The sequence below is a fragment of the Leucopleurus acutus genome (assembly GCF_964270905.1).
Source record: "Leucopleurus acutus genome assembly, chromosome: 6".
NCBI classification, from domain to species: Eukaryota; Metazoa; Chordata; class Mammalia; order Artiodactyla; family Delphinidae; genus Leucopleurus; species Leucopleurus acutus.
Window position 1 is genome coordinate 103,245,084 of NC_139149.1, and position 22,319 is coordinate 103,267,402.

Genomic DNA, 22,319 nt, shown 5'->3' on the forward strand with positions numbered 1-22,319 from the left:
TGCATGAAGCGGAAGTTGACCTTGCACAGTCCAGGGAGATGGGACTGCCACCAGCATCCCCGCCTCCTCGGTTTCCTTCTCTGGCCCAGCGCGGAAGCGTGGACTTGAAAGGCCAGAGACGCGGAAAACCGAAGCTCTGCCGTGACCGGGCGGTGAGGGGGTGAGCGGCCGGGGTCCGCCCTCCGCAGAAGGCGGAGAAGCTCAAGCGCACCGGGCCAGAGGCCCCCTCCTCTCGGACCGCGCTGGAGGTATGGGAGGGAGGCCAGGCGTGTGGCCCCACTACGTGTCGCTCCTCCGCGCGCCGCCCGCCTCCGCCGCCGCCCGCGCCCTCGGGCCGCTGCCGCCGCCCCCAGCCGAGCCCGTGGCCGCGCCCTCGGGCCGGTACTTGAGCCAGCAGATAACCCAAGTGACGACGACCGAGAAGAGCGCCAGGATGCTGGCCACCGACAGGCAGATGGGCCCCACGGGCGAAGGCAAGGGCAAACCGGCTGCCGGGGCCGCATCAGGGGACGTCCCGCCCCCCGGGGGGGGCCCGCCGCCACCGTAGTGGTTGACGAAGATGAGGCCGGTGAAGAGCAGCACCACCATGGAGAGAAAGGAGAAGACGACGCACACGCAGCCCGCGGTGAGCGCGGCGCGCTTGCAGTTCTGGCAGCTCTCGTAGGAGCCCGGGACGCGCAGGCCGGCGCTGGAGCTTGGTCCTCGGGCCGCGTCCCCGGCGGCCGGCGGCCGCGGCGGGGCCGGGGCGGGCGACGGGGCCGCGGCGGGCGCTGGGTGGCGTGCGGGCAGCGGCAGGAGGCGGTCCTGGGGCAGCGGGTCGTGCGCGGCGCGTAGGGCCAGCGGGAAGGCCTCGGCGAGCTTGGTGTTATTGGGAAGGCCGTACACGCGGCTGTCGGGCAGCGGCGTGCGGTGGCGGCACACGGGGCAAGCGATGGCGCTGGGCGGCCCGTGCCAGGGCGGCGGGCGCAGCGGGCGCTCGGACGCGGCGGTGGCGGCAGCGGCGGCGCGGAGCTGCAGCCGGCTCAGGCACTCCTGGCAGAAGGTGTGCAGGCACGCCAGCAGCTTGGGCGCGCGCCGGTCTGCGTCGAAGTAGTTGTAGCAGATTTTGCACTCGTAGTCCTCAAGCGGAGGGAGGCCGGGGACCGTCACCGATGCGCTCCTGGCTCCCACGTCCCGGCCGTCCCGGGCTCCCGCCGCGGCGTCCCGGGCCACTGTCGAGCTCCGGGGGCTGCTGGTTGGGCTCCGCTCGCCGCCGCCGCTGTGGCTCGCCGGCGCTGCCATGGCATGACCCGCCCCTCATCGGGGGTAAGGAGAGGCGCCTTCCTCCCCCTGCGCCGCCGTCTCGGCTCCTGGCACGGAGGAGGCGCTTCTGCCTCCCCCCTCTGGCCGCTGTTGCCTGGCGGGGGAGGCACCGCTGGCTGGGCCGGGCGGGGGCGCAGCGGCGACCGCCTTCCCCCCACTCCCCCAAGGAGGCGCGGGCGTCGTGGTCCCTCCCAGTCCCCGGGAGCCTCTCTGCCGTCCCCCTTGGGCCTCTCAACGCGACTTCCCAGGCCGCTTTGGATGTCGGTTTTTGTTGGACTTGGAATTGGGAGTTGAAGGAGGGTGGGGTGTGCGATGCGGGAACGGAATTTGGGGTGTGGTTGCTTTAAGGAGTCGGTGCCCGTGCAACACCCCACCCCATACACACGTTCAGGGTCGTGGTAGGAAACCTGGTCCTGCTTTTTCCTTCTCCTTCTCCCTCCCCCCCCCCCCCCCCCGCCCGGTATCCTTGTTATTCCGTGTTTATCCTCCTTGGTATGGGGCTGAGTCCCTGGCAAAGCCTTCTCTCCCCCCACCCGCAGGAGCTCACCGGTGATGTAATGCGGGACCCGCGCAGGGAGGGGAAGCAGCAGCCTCAGCGGTGGCGGCAGCGGCGGTTCTTGTCCTTTGTGAAAATCGTGATGTCATTTCTCCGGCCAAGGGCTAAAGCCAGTCACCACCAAACCATTTACACTTTCCGCTTTTATTAGCAAAGCCCAGGCAGCCCTGCCTCGTTCTTCTCGGGGTGGAAGCCGACGGATGGCATTTTCCTTTCACCATCTAGAGGAAATTTTCGAGCTGAACAGTGTGTTTGCCCCCACCTCCCGAAATATTGCTTCCTGAGCCTTAAGGAGGCATGAAAACGCAAACTCATAGCCAGATCTTGCTGATTTCCCGACGCTGACTGTACGGGATGGTGGTAGCTCTCAGTACTTCGTGGGTGCGCATGCGGTTCCAGAGCCAGAGAGGGGAAATGTTATTGTCAAAGCGGTTCACAGAATTTCAGTCCAGCTTACATCTAGTCCCTGGCATCACTCACCCCCTTGGTCCACTTAAACTTTTAATACACAAATGTAGAGAGCTGGAAGCTCCATGAGGAACATGAGACAGATCTTCTTGATTTTATTAAAACCAAGAGAAGCCGTGTGAGCAGCTTAGCAAGAAGTAGCACTTCTTGAAGGAACACTCAGTAGGGTACAGGAGTGGTGTGTTTGGGGACTATCTGAGAGGTGATGTTTAGATATTCCTAGTAAGAAAGTTCTGTTCCCCTGTTTCTCCAGGTTGGTCCTCATCCTAGGAAGAGATGAGCCTCCCCAGCCCCAAAAAGGAAGAGAAAGAGGACGGCTTTCTGGGTCCCCATGAGATGGGAATGTTCCCACTTTCTATCTGGATTCTCTGCAGAAGACAGCAAGATAACCCAGGGGATATTGGTGGAAAGGGTGAGTGAATGGGAATCAAGCTGAAGGAAGAGAAAGAAGGAAAGAAAGATACCAGTAAACCACCAATGTACAGACCAGAGGAGGAATTGTCATAAATAACTGTTAGGTTTCTATGACATTTGAAAATAAATGTACTTTTTACTGTATGTGAACAGTGAATGTGATTGATGTCTTAAGTTTGAGAGACCTTAGGTGAAGCTCATTAAAAACCACGAGCTTTCCATTTCCTTGTTTCACATTTTATAAATGTGGTTTAGGGTAGTATATCATTTTGTGTGGAGACTGTGATGAGCAGAGGGCAGGGTGATGGGACATCAGAAGAAGGCCCTAGTCTGGCCTTGGAGTATTACAAAGTTTCACAAACCAAACTAACCTGGAGGGAGTTAAGTTCCTTTCCTTCTCTTCTTGTCCTCCCTTCTCTTTCCCTCCTTTAGCTGTTTGATTGTGAAGAGCCTGGAACTGCATTTTAGGCAAAATTTGAAACTGGTTCTTCTACTTTTAAGTCCCGAGTACCTCTGTGCTGAGAAGAGAGATACTGCTGATATAGGAAAAAATTTTAAGCAGGGCATGGAGAGGAGAGAAGTTCAGAGACAGGAAGGCCTGGTGTGCATTTATGTCCCACCCACCCAGTTCCTAGGACATGTGCAACCTCCATGCCAAAGAGGACTGAAAGTGTTCTGAAGGTCTGAAGGTCTGCGTATTTGCATGTGGTGTGCGTTTGGGCAAACCATTTAAGATTTTGAAATTTCACTCTAGTATGCATTCTCACCGTTGAATGGAGGAATTGAGAGATGGAACACCGGGCCACACCAGGGTTTCTCAAAACCTCAGCCCTGTTGACCTTTCGAGCTGGAGAATTCTTTGCTGGAGGTGCTGTCATGTGCATTGTCAGGTGTTCTGCGGCATCCCTTGCCTCCACGAACTTGATGTTAGTAGCAGCCCTCCCTAGCGGTGACAGCCAAAAATGTCCCCTCGGGGCACAGTCACCCCTGGTTGAGGATCTACACCAAAGTCACTGGTTTGGCTAACATGAAACCAACAGCAGAAACATCTCCCAACTCTTAACGGCACAAAGTGAGCGTTACCAGTCAAAGTAATTATTTAGTAGTTACGGGCATTTCTTCCATGGCTCACGGTCACTTAGATACCATGGACCCTTTGAGAGGTCCAGGTTTGGTTTCTGTTGATAATACAATACATTCTGTTGATGGGGTCTTAAACAATTACCAGAATTTGGTTAACAATGCTGGAATTTACTCTGTGTCTGGCTAGTACGTTAGCCAGCATCTCCAATTATTTTATATCCTAGGACCAGTCCCTCACTTTTAGGACTCACAAGGTGTCATGTGGAGTTTCCATCAGTGGAAGGAGGGGCCGTTCGTGAAGAGTGTGAGTTTGCGTGACGCAGGCCACAGGCATCGACCTTAACAGACTGTAAGGCCTGGTGCTCATAGTATTGCCCTTAACAGTGTGTAGTGAAGTTTGGTCATTCAAGTAGGAATTAGGTTTCTACTGTGGTGAAGGGTGTGTTGAAAGAGATCTTAAGTCAGTCACAAGGAACTCAATATTTACGTTAGGATTTGAATTGACTTTGCAAGAATCCTGCTCATGCCTTGAATATGTTAGACACTCAATATTTGCTGAATCGTTTTCTTTTTGAGGACCTGAGTAAATGGGAGACAGCAGAGGTTTCAGGTAATCTCTTGTATACATTCCCTCCATCTACCATCTAAATAAAATGATTGTTTAAGTTTTGGGGACAGCTGTTTCACAAAGGACTTAGTGGGGAACAGATGTTCACAGAGAGGGGGGATTGACTGCTCTGAGTCTGAGTTCGAGATCTGCTCCTTACCCTCTCTGTAGCATTGGATTGCTAGTTAGCGTCTCTGTACCTCAGTTTCCCAAACTGTAAAATGGGGATAAGAATAGTTACCTCGTAAGTCTGTTGTGAAGGGTGAACATGCTGTACATATAACACACACAGAAGAGTCCCCAGCCCCTGTTAACACTCATTACTCTTTATGTTAGGATTTTCTATTTCTGATCTCAATAATCCTCTCTAACGCCCTGTGAGAGAGGCCCAGAGGGTTCTTGTAACCAGCCCAAGGTGACACAGCTGATAGTGACAGAGTGGTCAAACTCTTCCATTATTTCAAAGATAGAGATACAGGTAGCATCTCCCCAGAAAGGCCAGGAGGAGGCCTGACCTATGAACCTCACCACACATTATTGATCTGTCAGCTGTAATAAAGCTCTGTATAAAACATGAGGATAAAATGAAATCTCATTGGTAATGTTGAAAGAATAGTTGTGTAGACAGATAACGCCACTCAGAAGCAGGTAGTAAATGAGTCAATTGAACAGCTGACATTTTCAAATAGAAACTGGGTTGATTCAATCTGACATTTATTCAGGTCCTATTCTGGAAGGCATTATTGCTGTGTGATAAGGTAACCTGGCCTCCAGAAACCAAGAATTTAGTAGAGGATATTAATCATGTGTGCAAAACTGGGAGGCAGAAGGAAGCAAGTCTGTAGTCCAGGGATAAGGCTCTGGTGGGAATAAAGAAGAGAGAGAAGTTATTTCTGCCATGGAATGTGGGAAGTTTGCACAGATTCACAGACAGTGTATTGGGGATTTAGGAAGTTGATGAGAGAAAGACATTCAGGGCAGCAGCAGGGAAAGCAGGTGTGTGGAGGACGTGGTAAGTAGCCTGCTTCAGCAGTGACTTGCCGTCCAGGAAAGCTCAGAACCATGGTAGCAGGGCTAGGCTTAATTCTGTAGACAACTGGACGCTCCACGTCAGGGCCGTGGCAGGAGGGCCTGTGGGAGTGCTGGGTTGGCTGGGATTGAATTGTCTTCATCAAGAGAAAGCATGGCAATTAAGGGGTTACTTTAGGAGCTGGATCTCACTACTATATACTGCAAAGATAAAACTTTTTAAAGAATTAATGCAATAGAACTACCATATGACCCAGGAATTCCACTCCTGGGTATATATCCAAAAAAACAAAAACACTATTTCAAAAAGGTACTTGTACCCCAATGTTCATAGCAGCATTATTCATAATTGTCAAGCTATGGGAGCAACCTAAGTTCATCAACAGGTGAATGGAAAAAGGAGCTGTGAGATATATATATATATATATATATATATAGATATATAGATATATAGATATGATGGAATACTACTCAGCCATAAAAAAGGATGAAATTTTGCCATTTGCAACAACATGGATGGACTTTGAGGGTACTATTCTAAGTGAAATAAGTCAGAAAAAGACAAATACTGTATGATATCACTTATACTATGTGGAATCTAAAAAATACAACAAACAGGGCTTCTCCAGTGGCGCAGTGGTTGAGAGTCCGCCTGCCGATGCAGGGACACGGGTTCACGCCCCGGTCTGGGAAGATCCCACATGCCGCGGAGCGGCTGGGCCCGTGAGCCATGGCCGTTGAGCCTGCGCGTCCGGAGCCTTTGCTCCGCAACGGGAGAGGCCACAACAGTGAGAGGCCCACATACCACACACACACACAAAAAATACAACAAACAAATGAATATAACAAAAAAGAAACAGACTCACAGATATAGAAAACAAACTAGTGGTTAACAATGGGGCAAGGTAGGGGTAGGGAATTCAGAGGTATAAAGTATTATGTATAAAATAAGCTACAAGAATATATTGTATAACATGGGGAATATAGCCACTATTTTACAATAAAACTGCAAATATTATAAAAGATGTGTAAACTTTAAAAATTGTGAATCACTATGGAACATCTGTAACTTATAATACTGTACATCAAATATACTTCAGTAGGGCTTCCCTGGTGGCGCAGTGGTTGAGAGTCCGCCTGCCGATGCAGGGGACACGGGTTCGTGCCCCGGTCCGGGAAGATCCCACATGCCGCAGAGCGGCTGGGCCCGTGAGCCACGGCCGCTGAGCCTGCGTGTCTGGGGCCTGTGCTCTGCAACGGGAGAGGCCACGGCAGTGAGAGGCCCGCGTACCGCAAAAAAAAAAAAAAAAAAAAAATATATATATATACTTCAGTAAAATAAATAAAGAGCAAATGAAAAAAGAATGAATGTGCTCTGTTTATGGCAATAAGTTCTGGCTCATCGTGTAGAGGCAGTGCGGTCTAATGGTTAACAAGTACTCTGCTGCCACGCTGCCTGTGACACTAGCTGTGCAATACCTGGACAAGTTGCTTAACTTTTCTGTTGCCTCAGTTTTCTCCTCTGTGAAATGGGAGAGTAGTATCTACTTCATAGGGTTGCTGTGGAGTTAAAATGAGTTGATAGATGTTAAGCTTCAAACAGTTCTTAGAGCATGGTAAGTACCATAAAAATGTTAAAAAAGAAGCTACCCAAACAGGCCTAAATTGCAGTGATTCAAAAGATGCTTATTCTACGGAGATTATTATTTCTTTACTGGTAAATAAAAATAATTCAGAACAAAACCTATCTTGACCAGATGATCAAAGTTAACATCAACAGTGATAACTCCGTAACTCCAGTTGATCACACATACCCTTGATATGATGTGTTGAGAATGACACTTTCTGTGATATTCCTCTCAAAAACCCATAGCCATCTAACCATGGGATAAAACACAAGGCAAATCCCAATAGAAGGACATTCTACAAAATAGCTAACAAGTACCCCTCAAAACTGTCAACATCATCAAAGAGGGAAAGTCTGAGAAACTGTCACAGCCTTAGATAGGATGACTAAATGTGTTATGACATCCTGGAGGGGAGACTGGAACCAAAAAAGAGACATTAGGTAAAGACTGAGGAAATCTGAATAAGGCATGGACTTGAGTGAATAATCATGTATCAATGTTGGTTCATAAGCTACGATAAATGGGGCATATTAATGAAATATGTTATTAATAGGCAGAACAGGGTGGAGGAGATGGGAATTCTCTGTGCTATCTTTGCAATTTTTCTGTAAATCTAAAACTCTTCTAGAATTAAAGTTTTTTTTTTGTTTTTTTTTTTGTTTTTTTTTTTAACATGGTCAGTTTATGGGGATTTGCAATCACAAGCCACTAAGATTCCCTGGATTAAGACGTATCTGGTCTGGGCTTCCCTGGTGGCTCAGTGGTTAAGAATCCCCCTGCCAATGCAGGGGACACGGGTTCGAGCCCTGGTCCGGGAAGATCCCACATGCCGCGGAGCAACTAAGCCGGTGCACCACAACTACTGAGTCTGTGCTCTAGAGCCCGTGAGCCACAGCTACTGAAGCCTGCGCACCTAGAGCCCGTACTCCGCAACAAGAGAAGCCACCGCAATGAGAAGCCTGCACACCGCAACGAAGAGTAGCCCCGCCTCGAGGCAACTAGAGAAAGCCCGCACACAGCACCGAAGACCCAGTGCAGCCAAACATAAATAAATAAATAAATAAATATTTTAAAAAAGACGTATCTGCTCACTATACATTTGTATCACTTCAAGTAAAATCACTTCAAGTAAAATCCATTAAGCAAAGCTGAAAAACCTTCCAAAGACATCTCATTTAGTAGTTATTGCATTAGGATATTGCATTAATACTTATTACAATGTGCAGATCATGGTGATTTTTAAATGTGTATAGAAACAGTGCAACTACTTTAAAGAAAATTCAGAAAAGAGAATTTTTAAATCTCCTATAACCCAACACTTGGGCATAGCTATTACCATCACTGAATTTATTCTTATTAGCAAATGTTTTTACATAGTTGTAATAATAATGCATGTACTTGCTTCACTTTAATTTGATTTATTCATTCAGATTACTATTTATGGTGTCTACTCTGTGCCAGACTGTTTTTGAGGTTGGTGATATTAAACAGACAATGACAAAACAAAATGCTTGTCCTCATGAAGCTTATATTCAAGTGTATGTGTATGTGAGTGATATAAAAAAATTAATGAATATATAATATGATAATAATTCTAAAGTCCTGCGAAGAAAAATATAGTAGGATAGGAAGACAGGGAGTATTGGGGTGTGAACGGATGGTTTGCTTTTTTAAATAAGGTGGCCAGGAAGGCCCATCTAATAAAGTAACATGTGAGCAAAGACCTTAAGGAAGTGAGGGACAGAGCCATGTGGCTCTTCAAGGGAAGAATGCCCTGAGCAAAGTGAACAACCTGTGCAAAGGTCCTGAGGTGGGAGCATAGTCGATGTGTTCCAGGAACAGCAAGGAAGCCAATGGCAGAAGCAGAGTGAGCTAGGGGAAACGACAGGAGATGGGGCCACAGAGGGAGTCAGGGCAGGGATGATCATATAGGGAATTGAAGATCATTTTAATGGTTTTTTAAATTTTTAATTAGAGTAAAATGAGAAGCCATTGAAGGGTTTAGAGCAGAGAGGTACATAATCGATTTAGGTCTGAAAAGAATCACTGTTAGTGCTGTGTGAAGAATAGCTTAGAGGGGACAAGTTTAGAAGCAGGAAACCTGGGTAGGTGGCTCCAGTTAACAAACCACAGAGAGAAAGGTGCTTGGATTGGATGAGACCGGTCGGATTCCATATGTGAAGTTGAGGCTGACAGGATTTGCTGGTGTGGGGAGAGAGGGTGAGGAAGCATGTCCCAAGGCTTTTGTCCTGAATCCAAAAACCCCAAGCTTATATTTTTTACTCAATAACAATCATTAATTTAACAACTATATAATAAGCATTTTCCCATAATTATAATAATTTTTTGTAACCATGACACCTTTCATTTTCTTGCTCAAATATCACATCAGGGATGCTTATTCTGACCATCTGATCTAAAAAATTTCAGTCTCCTCCCCACCTGATGTCCCACTTATGCTTAATTGGTGGGGTCCAATGCAAATTGAAAATGTGGGAAACTTGTTTAAAACTTATTAAGAATTTTAAGAAGGTTGCCAGCAGAGCATTAAAACAAGAGGGAGGCCCTGATAAGAACAGGGCCCTGTCGCAAGCCCATGAAGCCAGCCCTGCATATACATGCCATGTACTAAATTCATCGATTTATTTACTGTGTATCCCTCCTCATATTCATGTAAGCCTATGGAGGTAGGGATTTTTGTGTTTTCTTCCCTTGCATATCCCCAACACCTAGAATAGTACCCAGCCTATAGTAGACACTCAATAAATATTTTTGGATAAAGAAATGATTTTTAACGGCTGATTAACTTTTTATCCAACGACTCTACCATAATTTCCTTAAGCATTCTTCCATCAATGGATGTTTGGGTAAAATATTTGGCTACTACAAATCATGTGGCAATTAAAATTTTCATCATATAGGGCATCCCTGGTGGCGCAGTGGTTGAGAGTCCGCCTGCCGATGCAGGGGACACGGGTTCGTGCCCCGGTCCGGGAAGATCCCACATGCCGCGGAGCGGCTGGGCCCGTGAGCCATGGCCACTGAGCCTGTGCGTCCGGAGCCTGTGCTCCGCAACGGGAGAGGCCACGGCAGTGAGAGGCCCATGTACCGCCAAAAAAAAAAAAAAATTTCATCATATAGCCTTTTCTATATTTTGGATTAATTCCACAAAGCCAGTTCTCAGAATTTTTGTAGGCCATTGTCCTCAAAAAATATAATTTACAAAATACTATTAGCTGATGACTTCACATCATATTAAGCATTACTTAGCCTTTGACAATTTGCGTTTTTTATTTAAGAACACATTTTATCACCCAGGAGAGTGCTTTTGGTCTGTTAACTTTCATGTTTATGAATGAATAAACTTTTTAAAAAAGAAGAATTTTTTTCTCCTCAAGAATGTCATTGTAAGTATTGAACCCATTCCTCTACCTATTGCTTGTTTTAATTTTGTTTCAGTGAGATATCAGTTAAAAAAAGAATAATTAGGTCAATTTTATACTTCATATAATAAATTCATTGCATTTCCTCAAAGGTTTTCTTGTTTCACTGGACTTTTGATGTTTCAATACTTTGTGACTACTTTGTGTTTTGCTGCTTAAACTGTAGTTTATGCAAGAAAATACATGTCTGTTGCTCCTCCCAGGGACTATTAGAAGTTGCATTTTAAAATTTTCAGCTCTTTGTACGTGTAATTATTAGAGGTACCACCAGAAGAGAAAAGCCGGAGGCTCCAGTTGTTCATAATCCTGTGTATTTGTCATTACTTATGTGGACCTGTGAAGTGTTTAATGCCCCAGAGCTTATACCAGCTGGAAGATTGATTGGTACTACGGTTGGATTTTGTGTCAGCTGACAGTCACTAAGGCCGATCAAGTGTCTACATACCAGAGCTAAACAGAATCAAGTCTAAACAAGATGGGAGACAGGTGAGAAACTCACAAACTCTTGTGTCAACATTTTTTATATAAGAAATTTGAAAATGGCTTTTATGCGCTTAGATTTGCAGATCTTGCAGCAGTATTTTGCAATGCCTTTGTTTTTCTACTCCCATTTTATGATGAAGGTGCTAATACAGAACACAAAGGTCCAACTTGCTTACCCAGGACCATCTAGCAAATTTAGCTATTATCAAAAGCTGTGTTCCTTCTGAAGCCTCTAGGGGGGAAATGTGTTTCCTTGCCTTTTCCAGCTTCTAGATGCTGCCTGCATTCCTTGGCTCGTGGCCACATCACTCTGAGATCACATCCCCTTCACTCTACTCTGACCCTCCTGTCTCCCTTGTAAGGACACTAATCTCGGGATGAGGATGTGAACATCTTTAGGGGCCATTATTCTCTTGACCACAGCAGCTCTGCAGCCCCAAAAAGGCTGCTCGCAGTTGGTGACTGGCCCTTAGATTGCAGCTGTCCCAGGCCCCACTTAGCTGCCAAGACGGCTGAGAGGCTCAGTATCTCCCGGTCCTTTATGGTCCTCCAGTGGGCTGCAGTACACCAGTTCGGAAACTTTACCATAAAATGTAAAATGGGGGCTTCCCTGGTGGCGCAGTGGTTGAGAGTCCGCCTGCCGATGCAGGGGACACGGGTTCGTGCCCCGGTCCGGGAAGATCCCACATGCCGCGGAGCAGCTGGGCCTGTGAGCCATGGCCGCTGAGCCTGCGCGTCCGGAGCCTGTGCTGCACAACGGGAGAGGCCACAGCAGTGAGAGGCCCGCGTACCGCAAAAAAAAAAAAAAAAAAATTTAAAATAATGTAAAAGAAGATTTCTTGTCACAGGGACTGCCAGCACCTGTATTTATTTTCCTGACAATTTTCTCCTGCAGCAGCCCTCCACCACTGACTAATGGGGTCGGTGTGTCCCAGCTCCCTCCCCCCTCTGGTGAGTTAATTCCGGATTGGCAGTGCACCCCTTAGTGGGTGTGTTTCCTTCCCTGCTTCCTGTTCCTACTCCCTTACTGGTGTTTCCTTGGGATCACCTCTTACCTCAGGGTCTGCTTCTGGGGGAACCCAAGTTAAGATGTGGGGATAAGCTCTGAAAGGGAGGGAGAGCAGAAAAAGAATGTTCAGACACATTTGCAAAAGCTTTTCTTGTTGAACCCCTCTTGAAGTGCAAACTGGAGGGGGAGGTAATAGGAACTCATAGATATACTTCAGGGGATTCCAGGGCATGAAGGTTTGTGTCTCATGTTCAGAATGTATCCTGGGGAGATTCCAAACCCTAAAGGCCCAGAGAAGGGAGTAACAACGGTGGTAGGGCAGATCGGTGCAGAGAGACGCACACAGCTCATCCCACCACCCAGTTCCGTGTTGCTCCAGAGCGCTCCAGGAGAGCACGTGAAACTTGCAAAGCCCTGAGGGGGGAGCGGAAGTGTCCGAGAGAGTTCAGAGGCAGATCCTGGTTGGGAGGGGGAGGGGGCAGGTGGACCTGAGAGCGGAAGTCCCAGCATCACGGCATTAAGTGCAGCAGGGAGCAAGGAAGGATGACAGTCATCTGAGCAGGGGCCACGAAGGACCCACTTGCTCCTCCCCACCTCCTGCCTCTGCCTTCCTTGAACCCGGATTCCATTCAGGGTGAAAGGAAGCGGAAGAGGAAGAGAACCACAGTCCCGACGTGACTGAGCGGTTACCCCCATAAAAGGTGATTTTTAAAGTGCAAGAGAGGTGACTGAGTTGTTGGCAAAATTAAGTTTGTTCTTTTGCTGTTAATCAAGAAAAATGGGGAGGAGGATGCTTATAAATCGGTAGCATAAAATATTGCACCTACCATTAGAGAAGGTATTTCATTTCCCATTATTTGTTTTAACTGGTCCACCATTCATTCACATGGAGCCATGAATATAGCTCTAGGGAACAATAGGTTAATTGGATAATGTGGAGTAACATACACCTGTTAAACCAAAACCAATGTATTTTCCAGTCTTCACACGTGTGTGTGCAGGTGTGCTCATGTGCGTGCGTGCAAACGTTCCCCTGAGCCGCTGTGCTTTCATGGCTCTAAGGAAGTGGGAGGGTGAGTACCACCCTGGAAAAGAGATGGACTCATGAGGAGTGCAGGTCAAACTAGCCCTACCTGGGAAGGGTCTGAAGGGAGAAGGGGTACGGAAGAGTAGGGTGTCACAGGTGTGTTGTGTCCTGGCTTCCTCCGTTCCTTCACCGACCAATGAACCTGTGCAGGTGAGGTGGCGCTCCAGAACTTATTAGGCAATATGAAGGAATTATTGTTGATTTTCTTTGTTATACTAATAGCAGTGGGGTTAGGGAAAATGTTCTTATCTGCTATAAATGTATCCTGAACTATTATAGGAAAAGAGCGTGATATATTGAATTTGCCATAATATACTCAAGCAAACATAAAGATAAATAAATACATTCAAAAGTGGGGGAGAGAAGAAATAAGTTTGTCACATATATGAAAATTGTTGAAGCTCAGTGATAGGAATTCAGCTGTTTGTTATGCTGCTTTCCTTTGTGATCTTTGAAAACGTTCATTTCAGTTGTTAACCTAGAGACAGACTCCATATTGGCATCATTCTTATAAAAATAGCACTAATACTGCTTATATTTTTGAAGGTCTCATTAAGCACTTTAGTTTTGAGGGATTGGATAAAATGATCTTGAATGCAGCTCTTTTATTCATTATTTTTTCTTTACTCTTTTCTTCTTCTCAGACTTCTTTTAAAAATCAAGGAACAGCTAAGGGGGGGGGGGCCAGGAGCCCAGGGGGTTCCTTCGGAAACAGGGAGGAAAAGGCTTTCAGTTTGAGTCCTAGGAGTCCTTCTCTCCTGTCTTTCTTTCCAGGCGCTGCTCAGAAGTCAGAGCCCAGAGCCCTATCCTTCTCATTCCAGACATCTGTGAGTCATTGCCTCAAAACCCAGAATGAGTGGATCAAGGGAGATGAAGAGCAGAGGTAGGAGATTATCAATTAATGCTCTATGAGCAAAATGGGAAAACAGTGGATTTAAAGACCTGCTTCTCCTCCATACATGGTCTGTGAAGCTTTTTGTGACTCAGATCTTTTCAAAGAGATGCAGGTCTTGGAGATGGGGCCTCTCGTCACCTGGGGAAGTCGATGAGGCTAAAATTGCCCCCAGTGGAAGCCATTCAAGACATTGTGCCTTCCAAGCAACCTGCTGCAGGCTCACTTCTAAAACAACTTCTTCCCCCTCCTATCATTTGGCAACCTTTGTATGACAAAGGCAAGGTAAACTAGACTCCTTTTCTCCAAAATGTCTTTGCAGCCTGGGACCCTTTTAATCAAGTCTGTACGGTTGATAGAGTAAAAAAATTTTTCCCTTCTGACAAGTCTGCCCTTTGATTAGATGTTATAAAAAATACCTAGGTAGAAAATGTGTTAAATAAAAGCTCTTTCTCTTTGAGCTATGAATCTTCTCTTTGAAGAACAAAAGTAAGGTACAGTATTTTTAATAAAAAGAAAAGCAGCTTCTTGGATGCCACAAATAGGAGTAAATGAAACTGCAATCATGTTGCATTTCTTACTATGGTTTGTTCTGACGCTTCTAACACAGCAATGAATCCCCAAACTCTAAAGACTGCCTGAACGTTGTGAAATATTAAGGGCATTTGAGTTCCCAACCTAACAGCAGGACTGTCTTAACCTCTAGGGAGAATAAAGGCCAAAGATGGTATAAGTCTATACACACAATAACCACCCCTTTGACTGAAAGAAGAGGTATTACAGGTGCCCATGGACTGTGGGGCGTGAGGAGATGGCCCAGCCCCTGTAACTCTTTTGATACTTTGCAAAGATCTTTGTAATGAAAGGCTTCCCAGACCTATATGGGCCAAGCAAGTCCTTGATGTGTTTAATCACCAATTGCGAAATTTGAAAGGAATTTCAAATAAGAACATTTCAGACCCATCGTGAAATTCTCACTCTTTAGCTCTCTGGTTTTATAATCTCTTAAGTATTCTGGCTCCAAGGGGAATTTTTTAAAAGAACTACATTTGATCAGAACAAAGGTGAACAGAAGTAGTACTAGAAGGTCTAGATGTAAATGACTTCAACTCATCTTTGAGTAGCTCCAGGACATTCACTGTTTTTATTTATGATAAAAAATACATAATATAAAATTTAGCATCTTAACCATTTTTAAGCGTATAGTTCAGTAGTTTTAAGTATTGTTGTGAAACAGATCTCCAGAACTTTTTCATCTTGCAAAACTGAAACTCTATACCCATAACCAACTCCTCTTCCCCACCCCCCCGCCCCTGGTAACCACGATTTTACTTTTTTTTTTGAAGTATGGTTGACATACAAAATTATATGTTACAGGTGCACAATATAGTGATTCGCAATTTTTAAAGGTATAGTCCATTAATAGTTATTATGAAACATTGGCTATATTCCCCATTTGTACAATATATCCTTATAGTTTGTTTTGTACATTGTACCTCTTAATCCTCTACCCCTATAGCTCCTCGCCCCCTTTCATCTCCTCACTGGTAACCACTAGTTTGTTCTCTGTATCTGCAAGTCTATTCCTTTTTTAGTATTCATTAGTTTGTTGTATTTTTTAGATTCCACATAGTATAAGTGATATCATACAGTATTTGTCTTTCTCTGTCTGACTTATTTCACTTAGAATAATACCCTCCAAGTCCATCCATGTTGTTCCAAATAGCAAATTTTTGTCCTTTTTATGGCTGAGTAGTAGTTCATTGTGTATATATACAATACTTTCTTTATCCGTTCATCTGTTGATGAACACTTACGTTGTTTCCATATCTTGGCAATTGTAAATAATGCTGCTATGGACATTGGGGTGCATGTATCTTTTTGAATTAGTGGGGTTTTTTTAGGGGGGGATACATACCCAGGAGTGGAAAACTGAGTCATATGGTAGTTCTATTTTTAGTTTTTTGAGAAACCTTCACACTGTTTTCCACATTAACTGCACCAGTTTACATTCTCACCAACAGTGCACAAGGGTTCCCTTTTCTCCACATCCTTGCCAACGTTTCTTATTTGTCTTCTTGTTGATGATAGCCATTCTGACAGGTGTGAGGTGATTTCTCTTTGTGGTTTTGATTTGCATTTCCCTGATGATTAGCAATGCTGAGCATCTTTTCATGTGCCTGTTGACGTCTGCATGTCCTCTTTGGAGAAATGTCTATTCAGGTCTTCTGCCCATTTTTAATTGGGTTTTTTTTTTTTATGTTGAGTTGTATGAGCTGTTTACATATTTTGGATATTAAGCCCTTGTTGGTCATATCATTTGCAAATATTTTCTCCCATTCAATAGGTTGCCTTTTTGTTTCATCAGTGGTTTCCTTTGCTGTGCAAAAGCTTTTTTTTTTTTTTTTTGCGGTACACGGGCCTCTCGCTGTTGTGGGCTCTCCCGTTGCGGAGCACAGGCTCCGGACGCGCAGGCTCAGCGGCCATGGGTCACGGGCCTAGCTGCTCCACGGCATGCGGGATCTTCCCAGACTGGGGCACGAACCCACGTCCCCTGCATCGACAGGCAGACTCTCAACCACTGCGCCACCAGGGAAGCCCTGTGCAAAAGCTTTTAAATTTAATTAGATCCCATTTGTTTCTTTTCACTTTTATTTTCACTGCTTTAGGAGACAGATCCAAAAGAATATTGCTACAATTTATATCAAAGAGTATTCTGCCTATGTTTTCTTCTAGGAGTTTTATGGTTTCCAGTCTTTCATTTAGGTCTTTAATCCATTTTGAGTTTATTTTTGTATTTGGTGTTAGAGAATGTTCTAATTTCATTCTTTTACATACAGCTATCTGGGTTTTTTTTTTTTCCAGCACCATTTATTGAAGAGACTGTCTTTTCTCCATTGTATATTCTTGCCTCCGTTGTTATAGATTAATTGAGCATAAGTGCATGGGTTATTTGTGGGCTCTCTCTTTTGTTCCATTAATCTATGTGTCTGTTTGTGTGCCAGTACCATACTGTTTTGATGACTGTAGCTTTGTAGTATAGTCTGAAGTCAGGGAGCGTGATTCCTCCAGCTCTCTTCTTCTTTCTCAAGGTTGTTTTGGCTATTTGGGGTCTTTTGTGTTTCCATACAAATTTTAAGATGATTTGTTCTAGTTCTATGAAAAACTCCATTTGTATTTTGATAGGGATTGCACTAAATCTGTAGATTGCCTTGGGTAGTATGGCCATTTTAACAATAATTTTTCCAACCCAAGAACATGGTATATCTTTCCAGCTGTTTGTGTCATCTTCAATTTCTTTCATCAGTGTCTTATGGTTTTTCAAATACAGGTCTTTTACCTCGTTAGGTAGGTTTATTCCTAGGTATCTTATTATTTTTGATGTGATAGTAAATGGAATTGTGTCCTTAATTTCTCTTTTGATAGTTCATTTTTAGTGTATAGAAATACAGCCAATTTCTGTATATTAATTTTGTGTCCTGCAACTTTACTGATTTCATTGATGAGCTCTAGTAGTTTTCTGGTGGTGTCTTTAGGATTTTCTATGTGTAGTAAGTATCTTGTCATCTGCAAACAGTGACAGTTTTACTTCTTCTTTTCCAATTTTGATTCCTTTTGTTTCTTTTTCTTCTCTGATGGTTGTGGCTAGGACTTCCAACACTATGTTGAATAAAAGTGGTGAGAGTGGGTGTCATTGTCTTGTTCCTGATCTTAGAGGATATGCTTTCAGCTTTTCACCATTGAGTATGATGTTAGCTGTGGGCTTGTTATATACATGGCCTTTATTATGATGAGGCATGTTCCCTCTGTGCCCACTTTCTGGAGAGTTTTTATCATAAATGGATATTGAATATTGTCTAAAGCTTTCTCTGCATCTATTGAGATGATCATATGGTTTTTATTCTTCAGTTTGTTAATATGGTGTATCACATTGATTGATTTGCAGATATTGAAAAATCCTTGCATCCCTGGGATAAATCCCACTTGATCATGATGTATGATCCTTTTACTCTATTGTTGGATTTGGTTTGCCAGTATTTTGTTGAGGATTTTTGCATCTCTATTCATCTGTGATATTGGGCTATAATTTTCTTTTTTTGTGATATCTTTGTCTGGTTTGGGTATCAGTGTGGTGCTGGTGTCACCCTGTAATAAGTAGAATGAGTTCAGAAGCATTCTTCCTCTGCAATTTTTGGAATAGTTTGAGAAGAATAGGTATTTACTTTTTTCTAAATGTTTGGTAGAATTCACCTGTTAAGCCATCTGGTCCTGGACTTTTGTTTGTTGGGAGGAGAGTTTTTAAATTACAGATTAAATTCCATTACTGGTAGTTTGTCTGTTTATATTTTCTATTTAGTCCAGTTTTAGGAGATTATACATTTCTAAGAATTTTTCCACTTCTTCTAGGTTGTCCATATTATTGGCATATAGTTGTTCATAGTAGTTTCTTATGATCTTTTGTATTTCTGTCGCGTTGACTGTAACTTCTCCTTTTTCATTTCTGGTTTTATTGATTTTGGCCCTCTCCTTATTTTTCTTGGTAAGTGTGGCTAAAGGTTTATCAATTTTATTTATTTTTTCAAGGAACCAGCTTTTAGTTTCATTGAGCTTCTCTTTTTTTTTAGTCTCTATTTTATTTATTTCTGCTCTGATCTTTATGATTTCTTTCCTTCTACTAACTTTGGATTTTGTTTGTTCTTCCTTCTCTAGTTCCTTCAGGTGTAAGGTTAGGTCACTTATTTGAGACTTTCCTTGTTTCCTGAGGTAACCTTGTATCACTATAAACTTCCCTCTTAGAACTGCTTTTGCTGCATCCCATAGGTTTTGGCTTGTCGTGTTTTCATTTTCATTTGTCTCTAAGTATTTTTTTTATTTCCTCTTTGATTTCTTCAGTGATCCATCGGTTGCTTAGTAGCATATTGTTTAGCCTCCACGTGTTTGTTTTTTGCACATTTTTACCTTGTAGTTGATTTCTAGTCTTACAGCATTGTGGTTGGAAAAGACGCTTGATATGATTTCAATTATCTTAAACTTACTGAGTTTGTTTTGTGGCCTAGCATGTGATCTATCCTGGAGAATATTCCATGTGCATTTGAAAAGAATGTGTATTCTGTTGCTTTTGGATGGAATGCTCTCTATATATCAGTTAAGTTCACCTGGTCTAATGTGTCATTTAAGGCCAGTGTTTCTTTATTGATTTCTCTGTCTGGATAATCTGTCCATTGATGTAAGTGAGGTGTTAAAATCTCCCGCTATTATTGTGTTACTGTCGATTTCTCCCTTTATGTCTGTTAATATTTGCTTTATGTACTTAGGTGCTTCTGTGTTGGGTGCATATATATTTATAATTGTTATATCTTCTTCTTGGATTGATCCCTTGATCATTATGTAGTGTCCTTCTTTGTCTCTTGTAACAGTCTTTATTTAAAAATCTATTTTGTCTAGTATAAGTATCACTACCCCGGCTTTCTTTTGATTTTCATTTGCAACCACCATTCTATTGTACTTTTTAAAAAAATATTTATTTATTTATTTTGCTGCACTGGGTCTTAGTTGCAGCACTCAGGATCTTCACTGTGGTGTGTGGGATCTTTTAGTTATGGCATGCGGGATCTAGTTCCCTAACCAGGGATCAAACCAGGGCCGCCTGCATTGGGAGCCTGGAGTCTTAACCATTGGATCACCAGGGAAGTCCCTATTGTACTTTTTTTTTTTTTTGTACTTTTAATTTCTATGAATTTAACAACTTTAGATACCTCATACAAGTGGAATCATATAGTATATGTCTTTTTGTGACTGACCTATTTCACTTAGCATAATGTCCTCAGGGTTCATCCTTATTGTAGCATGTGTCAGGATTTCTTTCTGTTTTAAGGTTGTATAATATTCTGTTATATGTATGAACCACATTTTGTATATCTATTCATCTGTCAATAGTCACTTGGGCTGCTTCTACATCTTGACCATTGTGAATAGTGCTTCTATGAACATGGGGATACAACATCTCTTCAAGATTCTGTTTTCAGTTCTTTAGATGTATACCCAGAAGTAGAATTGCTGGCTCATATGGTAGGTTTTGTTAAAATTTTCTGAGGAAACAATTTGTGTTCCATAGTTGTTCCACTTTACCCACCAACAGTGCACAAAAATTCCAATTTCTCCACATCCACATAATAACCAGTACTTGTTATTGCTTTTTTTTAATGGTAGAAATTTCTGTTTTTGCTTTTTTTTTTTTATGGTAGCCATTCTAATGGGTATGAGGTGATACATTATTGTGGTTTTGATTTGCATTTCACTGATAATTAGTGACGTTAAGCATCTTTTCATATACTTGTTGCCCATTTGTATATCATCTTTGCAGAAATGTCTATTCAAGTCATTTGCCCATTTTTAAACTGGATTATTTGATTTCTATTGTTAAGTTGTAGAAGTTCTTTATATATTCTGGATATTAATCCCTTTTCAGATATATGATTTGCAAGTATTTACTCTCATTATAGGTTGCCTTTTCATGCTATGATTGTGTCATTTGATACACAATAGCTTGACGTAGTTTAAGTTTGATGTAGTTACATTTGCCTATTATGCTTTTGTTGCCTGTGCTTTGGTGTCATATCCAAGAAATCATTGCTACATCCAATGTCATGAAGGTTTCCCCTTTCTTCTTCTAGGATTTTTACAGTTTTAGGTCTTATGTTTAAGACTTTAATCCATTTTGATTTAATTTTGTATATGGTGCAATATAAGGGTCCAACTTCTATCTTTTGTATGTGCATATCCAGTTCTCCCAACACCATTTGTTGAAGAGACTGTCCTCTACCCCCTGGCTGGTCTTGGCACCTTTGACAAAGATCATTTGGCCATATAAGAGGATTTATTCCTGGGCTCTTTATTCTATTCCATTGGTCTACTTGTCTGTCTTTATGCCAATACCACACTGCTTTTAATACTGTAGCTTTGTAATATATTTTGAAAGCAAGACATGTGGACCTCCAACTTTGCTCTTATTTTTCAAAACTGTTTTGGTTATTCAGGGTGCTTTTAGATCCCATATGAATTTTTCTTTTTTTTCTTCAGTGCACGGGCCTCTCACTGCTGTGGCCTCTCCCATTGTGGGAGCACAGGCTCCGGACGCACAGGCTTAGCGGCCATGGCTCACGAGCCTAGCTGCTCCGCGGCATGTGGGATCCTCCCGGACCGGGGCACAAACCCGTGTCCCCTGCATCAGCAGGCGGACTCTCAACCACTGCACCACCAGGGAAGCCCCCCATATGAATTTTAGAATGAACTTATTTCTTGAAAAATTCCATTGGGATTTTGATAGGGATTGCATTGACAGTCACTGTTCTTTAATAAATGTAATGGCAAATCTCAAAAAAGTAGTGAAAGCTACAGAAGCAGCAGACAGAAGCTTGATAACTAGAAGCTTATATAATTTTTCTCAGCCTCTTTGTAAAATAAAACTGTCATAGTGGAAGATTATTCAAGTAAATACATTTGTCTTAGTTTGTCTTTTCCTCACATCTAAATAGATAGCTTAAATGGTCCCGTAGAAAGAAATGAGAGAATCAATTGATTCCTTTGAGCATAGTGGTCATAATAATAATAATAATAATAATAATAATAATAATAATAATAATAATAATAGAGATTATAAAAGTATCATATAATTTATTTAGCTTTTATGTTGTAAAAAGCATTTACTTTTCATTATCTCCCTTTATTTTAGTCCCAAGCAGCATTTCCCAATGTTATAGCTCATTTTCCTCATTAAAAAAAAAAAAAATGGTTTTGTGATCATATAATTTGGGAAGCATTGCAAACTACATTCTTCTATACTCTGCACTGAGAGATTCATCATTAAAAGCTCCAAGAAGTCCTGCTGCAAATAGTAAAGAAATCAGTTCAATGTTGTATAAACCACTGTTTACCAAACTTTTATGGCTGCAGTTTTCTTCTTAGTAAACCTATTAATATCCCATGAATCTAAGGTATGACTAAAAATACTTGGAGCAGAGAATTTAAATGAACAGTTTTTAAATGCTGCTTTGTAAACACTGAGATTATTCAAAGTGGTACAGGAAATAGGATGCATAGGGCAAGGGAGCATATCTGTCATCATAGGGACTAATTTCTCCCTAATGCCTATAAGGAGCTAAAGCTGGGAGTGAGATTCAGCACGCACAGAGACCTGGGTGTGTTTGTAATAACTTCCATATGCTATTTATATCATCTACATGAAACCATGTACCATCCTATTTGCAGCAATGCCCTTGCTGAAAAAGAAGAAATGGATTCTGAGGTTATACTGAGCC

The 22,319-nt window shown here is 43.1% G+C and overlaps 1 protein-coding gene across 1 annotated transcript; it reads right to left on the reverse strand.

The window, feature by feature from the left end:
• Positions 1–279: 279 nt before the first annotated feature.
• Positions 280–1,281, reverse strand: RNF228 (ring finger protein 228; the record flags this gene model as incomplete). The annotated part of the gene is made up of 1 exon (XM_082841247.1): positions 280–1,281. One exon carries the CDS (start codon positions 1,279–1,281, stop codon positions 280–282), a length of 1,002 nt encoding a protein of 333 aa, XP_082697373.1.
• Between the last annotated feature and the right edge of the window lie 21,038 nt (positions 1,282–22,319).